This window comes from Phaethon aethereus (assembly GCF_964289735.1).
Source record: "Phaethon aethereus genome assembly, chromosome: 18".
In the NCBI taxonomy this organism is placed as follows: Eukaryota; Metazoa; Chordata; class Aves; order Phaethontiformes; family Phaethontidae; genus Phaethon; species Phaethon aethereus.
This window is the reverse complement of record NC_138594.1, coordinates 14,281,109-14,293,567: the sequence shown is the minus strand read 5'-3', so window position 1 is coordinate 14,293,567 and position 12,459 is coordinate 14,281,109. Positions and strand designations below refer to the sequence as shown.

Genomic DNA, 12,459 nt, shown 5'->3' with positions numbered 1-12,459 from the left:
TTTCTTTTCTGCTGAGCTGCTTTCCAAGCAGTCAGCCTCCAGCCTATTAGATTGTAAACGGCAATCTCCTCTGCCTTTGGGGAAAAATCAACTGAAAGAAAGCTAATCTCCTCTGGAGGATCCTGTTTATTTTTAATTCTCTGTTTATGCATTCTTATTTCTCTTAACTGAAATCCAGAACAGATTGAGAGCCTTGCTGTGGATTATTAAGGTTCATCCAGGAATATGTAGGAAATTGATGTCTTTTTACATACTAAGATCTCTGTGATAATATGAAGCTACACAGGAGATAATCCTATCACATTGTAAGATTGCACTAAGAAATCACAACTGTCAGTCATTTACTTCAAAATTTTTACCATCTGAACACATTCTGAAAATATCTTAAACATTCTGACATCTAGACACATTCTAAAAAGATAAGACCTCATATATAATATAATACATTATATTATATATATAATAACATATATAATAACATAATAACCACATATTCATTTTGAGCATGCCATCCTGTGGATTTTTTTGAGCCTGAAGTTATCACTAATTTCTTCAGATGTTATCTGGTTGGTCTAGGTGTATTACAAAGTATATGAACCATCTGGCCCAACAGTTTGAATGACAAAGGTGAGTTTCTTAAAAGAGACAGTAGAAATCAATTCTAATGAATATTTGAATTTTTTTACAGTTAAGAAAGTTGTTAAAGAAAAAAAACATATTAACCTCTGTAGTTGCTTAGAATAAGTGCTACAATTTAGGTAAGTGAAGGTTAAGTGACACAGCTGGTACTAATTTAACCAGTTGTATGTTTGGGGATGATGCACTTTCAATTTGCAATTTAGTTCTGCTGAAAATAGATTATTTTTTTTCCTGTGAAGTAAAACAGCCCTGCAGATTAGCCATGTAATTATACCCATGAGGGACATTAGCCAGACTAATTACAAAACCTTCTGGATCAGTAGATTTAAGAAAATAGTGTAAAAAGTTGAACTGCAAATATCATCCAGCCATTAAATTTAAGAACAAGTGTTGACAGGGTCAAGTTCAGTGCTCTGCTATCAGGTCTTTAGGTGAACAGTTATCCAGCTTCTGCACAGGATTGCTACTCTCTTGGATAAAGAATAGCAGTAAATAGACTGCTTAGCAACAACTGAAAACATCAGTACGTTACCAACATTTTTTCAGCCCAAATCTAAAACATAGCCTCACACTAGCTTCTGTGAAGAAAATTAACTCTATCGCAGATGAAACCAGGACAGGAGGGCTCAAACGCTTGAATATGAAATGAAAAGGCTCTCCAAGCATCCGAAGTATGCAGCAGTATTTCAGCCTGGAAAGGAATATATTTGGGGAAGAAAATGGGCACACATGTTTCCTGGCTAAGGTGAATCTATCAGATTGAATCTATGGCAACATTTCGGAACCTGGCAGGAAAGAGCTCTGTGTTTGGACACCCTATCACAGGTGCTTGAATTTCTCTTAGCTTCTTCCTAGCAGAAGATACCCAACAGGAAGGGCACTCCTGTTTGGTAGAGAAAGGTTGCCTGAAGTCCAAAAGGCTATGCTGTTAGAGTCAATTAGAACCAAATTTGAACAGATTGCTTGAGTGGAAATAAGCCTCTGTTCTTCTTTACTGCCCATTAGTCAATGAAGAAGTTTTAAAGGTTGCAGTGTGAGCAAACATTGTAAACCATCCATCAGACAATGATAAACTGAGAATGCCATCTGGTGTACCTTTACAGAGCTAATGGACACTTATTCTTCCTTAGATATAGCAGATAGTCTAAGATAAGAGAAATTGAGAACTGTAACAGGTCAATCAGATAAGTGCAATGTGAGCTGAACAATCTGGTATATTTTACTAAATTTATCTAGTCAAGTTCTTTTGACATCACAAGTATTAGTGAGGGCATCAAAAATACTAGTTAGGACATAGCGTAGTGAAAGCCACCTGGGTTCCAAGATTGGGAAGGCTACAATTATCTGAGCTCTGTGAGAACAGGTCTGGGAATGCAGCACTGTTTTGCAACTCTTCATTGACAACCTGAGGACCTGCTCAAGAGCTGTCACAGCAGCTCAGTCACAAGAAGTATTAGCATCTTGTGGCGTGAGGAAGGTCCTCAGAGAAGAGAATCAGGGAGCATTAAATAAACAGCTGCTTTGGCATATCAATGATACATCGTATGGGACAGTGGCATGGGCTACTTCTGGAGCAGGAGACCTCAAACTTCTTGCAAAACTCCAAGATGAAAAGGTCAGCTCTGGTCTTAGATGACAGTCCTGAGCATATGATTCTTACTTCCCTCTTGTGGGGTTTCAGAAGGAAATAGGTGAGGCAGCTGTTATTAAAGTGTGCAGGAAGCCTGGAAAGTGGTCTGACAACAGGTGAACTTACTGTGCAATGCCTCAGTGTGCTTATGGATATATAATTTAATCAGGATGCTTGTGAACATCTTATTAACTTAAAGTCACAAACTTAGCATCCTTGGTTCACTTGAACTTTCAGTTCAGTGAACTGGTTTTTAAGCTCTTAAACTCTTAACATGGAGAATAATTTTTACAAAGGAGATTAGGGTCCAGCAAAGCATTTGAGAAGACCTTTCGTAGCCTGCTTGTTTCATCTGTGCACTGCTTGGATCGAGGTCTGAAAAGGATTAGCTAAATGCTTATACTAAACATATGTAAAAGTGGTGTCCAGATCTGGGCAAAATTGCCACAATTCAAAACCACATTTTTTACTTTTTTTTTTTTTTCTTCTCCATCTCTTTAATTTTTTTCTTTCACAAGTCATCTTAGAACTTCAATGACTCTTAAACTGAGACAATTAATATTCATTACCCATCCATCCCAGTCTTCCCTTGCCTTATTTTTAATGAGCTGGGTACTGTGTTTGCTTCCACGTTCTTTTTAAAATCATTAAATGTTGTTCTTGCTTTTGAAAGAATAAATAGATTTTAAAAATACAATATGTCCATGGCTCTTGCAGAGGTAGCATTTGACTGTGAGTTTCCAGATGGTATGCTAAACTCCAGGAGTACTAGTCCAACGTCTTCAGCTCATGGGTTGCTTGGAGGTAATGGTTGAAGTGGCTATCACTGAGGATCTTTCCAGCTCTAGAACCTTTGGGATCATCTCTCTTACTGCTGGAATTTGTCCAGACTAGAAAGAAGGATAGCCCTTCTTCTATCCAAGCTGTTCACCTTCAGTAGTCTCATTCCAGGCTGTTCATTACACAGAACATACCTGCTGAGGCCTCAGACCCTGCACTGAAGCTGAGGAATGTCATTGTCAGTTACTTTATATGATGGGCTCATGTTTTGTTTCTTTAGTCCTAAATATATAGCAAAAGACTTCGATGTTTATTTTGATCTCCTTTGACAGGGCTGAAGCAGTTTGCTTTCATCAAATTTAACTTTAATTGCAACATGTTGAGTGTTGGTGAAAGTTTGTGGGGTAATTAGACTTTTTTAGTTACTGACAAATTACTTTTCCATAGCTGCTTTATTTTATTTGGTTTTTTAGAACTTCTTTGGGAGGTTTTCTTCTGTAATTTAATCATGGGAAAAGACAAAAGTAAAGACTGATCTTGACAATATAAACTTGAGTAAGAAGCAGTAAGAGATGTAGAATTTGAACATATTTAGTAAGAGGCTTATTAAGAGGGTAGTTTGGCTGTTGATCTGAAGGGAACATAATTTTTTTTAATATTATTTATAACTGATTATTTTAAATCTAGCCATGTAACAGCAAACTGAGCTATACATGTATTATTTTTAGAGACCGTGAGTTATTTGTGTTAATGTAATATTTCATATTAGGGGCTGCAGTATGCAAAGCAACAGCATCCCTCAAGGATGTCTTCTCTAATTGCCTGCCCTAGCTTAAAGGAAAAAGAAGCACCAAGCAGCTGTGGGGGAGAAACAGAATTACCATCTGCTGAGGTACAGTGCAGTTTTATCATCAATGTAATTTGCCTGCAGTTGGATTTTTCAGTTGAGGTTGCTCAACAGTCATCTCCTGGAAGACTTAAAAATATATGTCTTTTTTTAAGTTATGCATTGTTCCCGTACAAAATAGTATTTGTTAACACTTAATAAACTAGAGTTTCTCAATCACTTTCATGATGTTGTAGTTAATATTATTGTACAACCTTTCATAATTAAAAAGAATAGTTTTCTTCTGTCTTGCCTCTTGCTGAAACCTTCTACCTTTCCAAGACCAAGATGCCACTATAAGATTTAACCAATCTTCAGACGTCTTTGACGTGAGAAGTATGTATCTCTGTAAGATTGTTTTTGAATTTGAACAGGTTCAGCTAGATTTCTCTATTGAAAATCATGGGCCAGAGCAACGAAAGGCAGTTACATCCTCAAAGATTGTTCAAAGTCAGCCACTCAGGCAGAGTCCTAGTCAAGTCCAGCAGGTCCAGCTTCCTTCATCTAGAGCACATAATTTCTGCCAAGGTATTTGGCAAGCTTTAGAAATGGGATCAAGCCCTTCTATTCTCAGTCCTCAAAAGAACATTGACAAAGGTAAGCAGGCTTTGTAAAGTAGTCACAATATTTGACTCTTCCAAAAGAATGGAAGTACAGTAGTGGATTCTGCCCCCTCCCACTAATTTTTTTACGTGACTGCTACTGATGTTACAGTCCTGTAATCAGAATCTGAAGATCTGATGAGTTACTTGAAGGGAATTTCACTGTTGCCAGCAGAAGTAAGAATTAAGAGGAATGCCTATATGGCACTCTGGTTTGAATGCCATTGTTGCAAATGCTTCTCCCCTTTTATTAAATACTCCTGGAAAACGTGAATCCCCTTCTGTTTTGACATAGTCTAAACCTTATCTGGGGCAGATACAAAAGTGTCTGTCTGAGAACACTGCAGTGTTGCCAAGTGACTGTTAGATCGAATTATACTTTGGCAAATCCTTGCTTAATCATTATTTTTGTGGCAGGTTAATGGCTACGATACTGCTTAGTGCGCTAAGACCTAAAGGTCTCTCACCTAAAGTGAGATCATGGGCATAATGTCGTATATGCTGTGGGCACACAGTGAACTAGGTATTGTTATTCACTAGAATTTCATAGTCCAGTGCAACAAGTTGTAACACAAAAAAATAAAAGCAGACACAAATTCTTATGTGTGAGACAGTATCCTGACCTTACATGTCGTACAGTGCCAGGGTTAGGATGAGGGGAGAAGGTAAAACCTAGGTCATAGGCTGAATGTTAATCAATGTTACACTTCTACAAAAAAGCACCACATGTTCTTGGAAATTTTAGCAGAGGCACCATTTGTAACATATGTGCAGTAAAGGGTAGCCTACTCACAGGCAAATTGTAAAGGAACTTTTTAACAGTAGCCATTATGTTGAGCAGTGCATTACAGATGAATGTTATGTCTCCCAAACTGTTGGCCTGTTCATGAAGTAATCCTTTACTGGCAAAACTTTGGAAAACTGTTCTAACACTTCCTGTGGATGGGACAAAAAGTAATGGCCTTATATTATAATACTGGAAAAACTTTAAGGATGGCTAATAATGGAGTATGTTCCCCAGAAGGATTGTAGACTCTTCTTTAATAAAGGTCTTTATAAATAGACAGACAGAATGTTCCAGTTAAAGGTGATTTTTATTTTTTAATGAGGCATAGCATTCAATAAATTATTTCTTACAGTGCTGTGGGACTTGTATGGGTTGTTTGGTTTTTGGTTTTGATACTATTATTTTTATTGTCATCATTATTCCTGAGATCTGATGACAGATGTAATAATGTGGAGTAATATGTCAGCCATTTAGCCTTTTCAAATGAGCTTTATATTAATAGTGACCTGTTACCATTACATAGATACTTGTGTGCTGTTAACCACATACCAGACTGCAGGAGCAAGAATGGAAGCAGCGAGTTAAGGGAAGTTTTTTGTTCCCCACTATTTGGTACTTGTGAGGCCACATCTGGAGTACTGTGTCCAGTTTTGGACCCTCTGATACAAAGGATTGACAAACTGGAGCCCAGTGGGGAGCCACTAAGATGGCTAGGGCACTGGAACACCTCTTACACGAGAAGAGGTTTAGAGAGCTGGGTTGTTCAGTGTGAAAAAGAGTCAATGAGTGGTCTGATTGCTGCTTTTTAACTACCCAATGAGGAATTTGGAGGAGGGAGCAGCGGACTCTGAGAGGTGTGCAGTGAAAAGAACAAGGCAAACGACACAAATTCTGCCAAGATATGTTCTGAGCAGGGAGTGATTAGCACTGTGACATTTCACCCAGAGGTTCTTTCCAACCTACATTACATCTATTTTTAAACCAGTGTATAGATGCAATGAACCATCTTTAGCAGCACAAAAAAAAAAAAATTTAAAAGAGCTTTCAAAATGAAGAATGGTTATAAGTGTATTTATTCACAACAACAATGCATTGCAGGGACAAAGTAAGGTGCATTGACAGACCTGTAGGACTGGAATGGACATAGTGCTGACGACAGCCATGATTCATGTGCTTTTTTTGTGGGGCTGGGACTGAAATAGGAAGAGTATTTCAGGTCAGGCCTATATTGACAGGATAAGCAAAAAGATGTCTTTGAAACATTACTGATAGTGCCATGCAGTTTCATGCTGTTGTATGCATGATGCAACACCACTGGCAGTGTTACAAGGACATCAGTTTCTTAACATCTAGAAATTTCCAGCCACCGTTGCAAAACTTATTGTAGGTTTTTGGGGATCTAGAGAATAGCAAAAGGAAAAGATGATACTGCCAACATGAAACAAGTGACACATCAATAAGGGGTGATATTTTCCTGAGAACAACCTTAATTTGATCTCTACATCCAGGTTTACCCTAAAAACACTTGAGCTTCTTACTCAAACATGCAGGCCCTGAAATACTGCATTGCAAGAATAGGACTTTAAAAAACTCTTTCATGTTGCTTAGCTTTCTGCTCCAGGAAGCCATGCAAATGGTATCCTTAATTCTACTAGACTGAATTCTGCATTTCAGGAAACAAGATTGTGAAAGAAAACGCTTTCATTTTTTGGAAGAACATCACCTCAGAGGAGAATATACAAAATTTTCAAGGAGGTCTGCTTCTGATTTTTAGCAGAGGCTTGCATTATTTTTCATGCCTGAGCTACGGAAAATTAATTCAATCTTTCCTGTTTAAAACCACTCACCGGAATTTAATACATTAATCAAACACATGGTTACAGTGGATAGAGCCATCATTAAGACAGAGTGACTCGATGCTGGGCTTTCAGATACCAAGTGATGCACACACAGACTTGAAAGCTTAGTAACAAAAAAATATTTGCAACAAAGCAAACAAGTTAGTTTGCTTATTCAAACGTTTCTTTTACAAGTTCAACTCGGTACGGATCTGTCACACCAGTAGTCTGTTTTATGGGCATTTCTGGTGAAACAGAAACAATTGTAGTGTGAGAATGTTTTTCTGAACCTGTTGAACAGCTTCATTTTTTTATTGTACAAAACACCCTACCGGGACTTATAATGGTTGGCATGTCAAGTAAGCCCTGCAATTTGCTGTATTTCCAGCATACAACACAATTCAATGACTCAGTGTGTTTCGGAGTGTTTATGACTAGATGTTAACACTGAATTACTGAAGTGGACTGTTATATACTCTATTCATTTCAACATCGAATTCAGAACTTGTGGAAGCTTCCAAGCAAGTCAGAAGGATATGAGATATTTTAATTTTCTCTCTCCTTACTCTATCTGCTGATTTTTAGTTTGTACTGTAGGAATGAGATGGAAGGTTTCTTGTTCAGGTGTTTTTAAGTTGTTCTGTATTATTGAAAGAAAAAGATCCTGCTACAGAGGTAGACAGGTACAAGCCATGATGATATTAAAAGCATCAGTGTTACATACATAGACTGTACTAGTAAGAAATGTGGTTCTGTATTTCTTTCCTTTTTATATGCCCTATCCCAGGGGTTGAGAGCAGGTGAGAGAGTTTGGTTGGTGATCCATACCATGTGTCTTGAACACTGATGACAGACCATCCTCAAAGGGAAGTTGCTTGTCAGAAGAGTTGTATGCTTTCCTCTGAAAATCATGACACACTTGTTCAACCGTGTGATTAGCTTGTGTATGTGCTGCAGGGTTTCTCTGTTCACCTGTGGGCTACAGGGCCTTTTTTGATTTTAGAACAAATGTTAGGCAGGAGGAGGAGAAGCTTTGTAAAACATTTAGAAAACTGAATTTTATTTTTCTTCAAGTAATTTAGCTTAGTAAAGGTTTTACTTGCTATTGGAGACACTTACTAGTTTTTCTGGAATGAAAGGCAAACATCACCTATTAAAGTTCAACTTTAATCGACTTGAGGCTGGGGTCAGTGCAGAGGGAATAAGAGCATAAGGCAAGCTGTGTCTGCACTTACAATATCCGCACTAGTCACTTATTTTATACGTTTTTGGGGTAGATGAATCTTCGTATTTTCTATGCCAGAGGAGGGCTCCAGTTGTGGTAGATGGTCCCACTGAAACCTCACCTCAGCAGATACTCAGAATTGTGTCCCCGGGCGTATTAATTTGAGTTTACATTGTAGCCTAACAGAATGAGATTAAGCTGCTTTGAAGCAAAGTAACTTTTCCTGCTTTACTACTTGAACTTACACAGGAGACTTTCTTTTACTGTAATTCTTATTTAATTCTCGTTACTGCTATTTGCAAAGCTCTGTGGTCTGAAATTCTACACTTTATGGATCAAAAGTTATCTTAAGTGTTTCCACACTAGACAGAATTTCAACAGCTTTGACATCACTGACAGTTCTAAGAGCAATCCATGTGGGTAAAAAGCTGGCCAGAGAAAGAATCTGATAAATTATTAACAAACAGAAAGAGCGCTCTGGCTCTGGCTTCATTCCGGCTCCAATCAGAGAAAGACTCATGATTTCTTTTCTGCGTTACATAAAACTTCATCTTTGAAGTGTTTCACAAATATTAACTAATCCCCTAGTTACATTTTCTTCACTTAAATGTTCTTCTCCTGAATAGGAACTTGTTTGAGTTGGTGTTCCTTTAGAAACACTGTTAGCCATAAGCAAATAGCTAGTGACAAGTTTCTTAAATAAAATTTTCCATCTGGGGAAATTTCAATTTGTTCATACAACATGTCTACCTGTATCTCTTTAGTTTAAAAAAAAAAAAAAAAAAAATCTGTGTATATTAGTTTCTGACTGTAGTTAACACACATCAAATAGAAGATATGTTAAGCATTTCAATACACTAAACATATAGGTCCATTTTCAAAAGCAGTTTAGGCTTTTAACTATGATCTTACTAGCTCTTGTTGCCAAGGTCACATCTAAAAGTAAGTTACAGGCTTGTAAATTAGGTGTGCTTTTTCATTGTTTGTGAAAAACAAGCTACTGCATTTAAATTTTGCTGCACAGTGCATATTCATGCTGATTTTATTCAAGGTCCTTCAAACCACATGTGAACAGTCCCAGGCAGAACCAGTAACATAGGAAGGTCCTTATTCAGTGTTTTCTTAGGATATTTCACTTTAAATAGCATTTCTAATTCTGGGGTATTGGTTGTTCGTTCTTTTCTATTTTGTAGAACTCACCCTACAAGCTTGCAATTTCATGGTTTTAAATTTCTGTGTTTACATGGATTTTTGACAGTCCAAAACTTTACAATAGGCATATAGAATGCTTGTGTTCTGTGCTGTTGTTCCAAACATCTAAGTAAGTAGCCTTTACTATGTATAACCATAGTGTCTCTACTAATGTTGAGACAAGCATACAGAAGACTTCAGAGGAAGGGATGCATGTGATGTATTGGTGCTTGGTTACTTTGCCTTTGGATCTACAGGATTAGGGCCTCCCACACTATTTCTGAAAGTCATACTCTTGGTTGAATACAAAAGACTCTTCAAAACTGAGGGAGTATTTAAAAAAACAGACTGTCTGTAAGCACTGTTGACTGTGTGCTATTAAGGGATCTGCTCATTGCTGTTATTTAGGCCACAAATGAGAGGTAATCTCATTTTGCTGCAGCTCCTGTTCAAGCAAAACAACCTTTGAAGCTATATCCAGTAGCTTTCAGACACTGCTGCCTGCACTGTTCTAAACTGTTGATGTTGTGAAATTCTGCTTTATTATCTGCCAGACGTGGTAGAGGTCTAGGGTAATGCACTATAATAATTAAAGTCCTTATTCCTGGCAGGAAAATACACCTAAAGGTCTTCATGGGCTCAAGCATCCTCTTCCCTATCTTCTACATCTGTAGGTAACCACTAGGTGGCAAGCTGAACAACAGGATTTGGCATCGATAGGCTGAGAGTGCGATGAGTTTTTGCCACCTGTAATAACAAATGCCACCAAGCTGACTCAGTGCAGAGATTGCACACACACGAGTGAACAGCTGGTTCAAGCTAAGCCTGAACATAAAAATCGTTTTGGAAAGTGTCGTATTTTGACACTAGCCACAGTGTCATGCTTTGCATAGAGCTATAAACCCTCAATAGATTAATTAATTCCATAATTCAAGAATATCTTTTATTTCCTTCTATGTAGAATTTTGTTTGGACTTCCTACTATGTTCTGTTGACTATGAAAATTTACCTGATCCTACTAATAACTTATCTTTGGCAATTTGTGCACCTTTTATTCTTGCTCTGTGATTGAATAGTACCTGGGACGGAAGCCTGTCGTGCTCAAAAAATTCAATTATTGCAGAATGCTACTTTCTGTACTACTTCTGCTGTCTGCTTTGGCTCTCTGTAGAAAATCTAAAGTTAAGATCTCAGTGCCTTGAAAAATAAGGATTAAGTGGCTGGAGCCAAGCACCTGTAAATATTACCTATAGCTTATAATGAATACTGTGATTGACCAATTCCACTTACCTGACCTAATGAAACCTGTAATAAGACTAAAATTCAGTTAGTTGGAGATAGTGGTTTTCAGAGAATTATGCGAGAGGCTGCACAATGGACTCCAATTGGCATTAAGACCAGTGTCCCTGGTTCACAACCAAAAATGTTACTTTTTGAGTTAGTCCTCTCTAGTACATACAGATATTTTCAACAATAAAAACAAAGATTTCCCCAGTAAATGCCTTCCTCTGTGAGAGAAGATTAAAAAACCCCCAAAAGATAGTGGTAGTAGTGCAGCTTTGTCAAGCACACAGAATGGCCTTTGAGCCCTTTGGGTCATGCATATTCAAACATGTTTTGCTGCAGCTTTTATGGCTGCTGGTGATTTCTTGAAACAGATCGAACTATTGCAGCCAACTACTTTATCACCATTTCACAATAAGAGAACACATAGGTCTAACTTTGTAATATGTTGTCCAGTGTGTTGGTATTGCCTTGATTGATACAGATATTGTCTCACAATGGAGAGAAGGGTAAACTCCTAAAATGTGAAGTTTAAAAACAGCTAGGTAGTACCTGACTTGAACAGTTACACCGACCTTCCAGCTGTCTTCCTTTTTCCTCTCTTAAGCAGTCTGATGCTAATGGAAAATGAACAGGTACAGATGAAGTGCACATTGAGCAGGAGATGCTGGTGTATTATATCTTCAGTGTAGCAAGCCTTAATGGATAGTTCTGTGCCTCCTATGTACAGAAATGGTTCTGTTACTCAACATAAGATTTCGACAATGTGGCACTATGGCAGCAGTATATTTGGAGAAAAAGAGTGAATCAGTTCTCTTCAACTATCTACTCTCATAATTAAATACAAACATAACTACAAAGTATTTTTATTTCTTTTTTTGAGTAGTGGAGTTTGAAGTTATACGTTCAACTGAGCAATCTGAAGAATCTCAGGAAAATATCAAAGCCAAGGAAATGCCAGCTGCAGGTTTGACAGTTAGAGGAACCAGGCTGGACGTTCAGCAGAAGTTAAAATCCAGGTATTCATCTTGTGCTCATACCATAAACACAAAAATCTGTTCTAACATGGCAAAAATCCGCAACTACAATATTAAAGACTGATTTCTTCGTTGACAGCAAGTTCCAGGTCCACACTTGCTATTAATTTATTTTGAAATCTATAAATCAGATCTAAATATCGGCTTAATTTTTGTATGTCTAGCTGGGATGTTTGCAGTCAGAAGAGAGAACAAATACCCTGTTTCATACTGTGAACCCTAAAATAAAGAATTAATCTGTGTACATTATGAGATTACAGCCTTCACTGTTAATACTGATTTATTTTAATTATATATGTTAAATATTGCTTGCATCATGGATTTAGAAATGCCCAGTTAATACATACGTAAAGCCTCGTGCCTTTAGACAGGGCTTGCAGGTCTTTAGCAAATATTTTGTTGAGAAACTGTAGATGTGATTTAAGCTTAGAAGTGGGATGCCTCAACCTACTTGTTTTCTTATAATTAACAATGCAACCGTTAATCCTGTGCAGCTAGCTTTCTACTTGAAATAAAGGGGTTTGCAAAGATTACACCTGAATCTGTATTGTTCCTCATCT

The 12,459-nt window shown here is 37.6% G+C and overlaps 1 protein-coding gene across 1 annotated transcript in view; it reads left to right on the top strand.

Annotated features, from left to right (window-relative positions):
- The window catches only part of CCDC57 (coiled-coil domain containing 57), a gene marked incomplete at both ends in the record, with an annotated part of 47,341 nt that extends 35,378 nt beyond the window's left edge, over positions 1 to 11,963 (top strand). Inside the window, 3 exon segments of the mRNA XM_082008311.1 lie at positions 3,819 to 3,941; positions 4,310 to 4,532; positions 11,749 to 11,963. Coding sequence (XP_081864437.1) covers positions 3,819 to 3,941; positions 4,310 to 4,532; positions 11,749 to 11,963 — 561 coding nt within the window.
- Between the last annotated feature and the right edge of the window lie 496 nt (positions 11,964 to 12,459).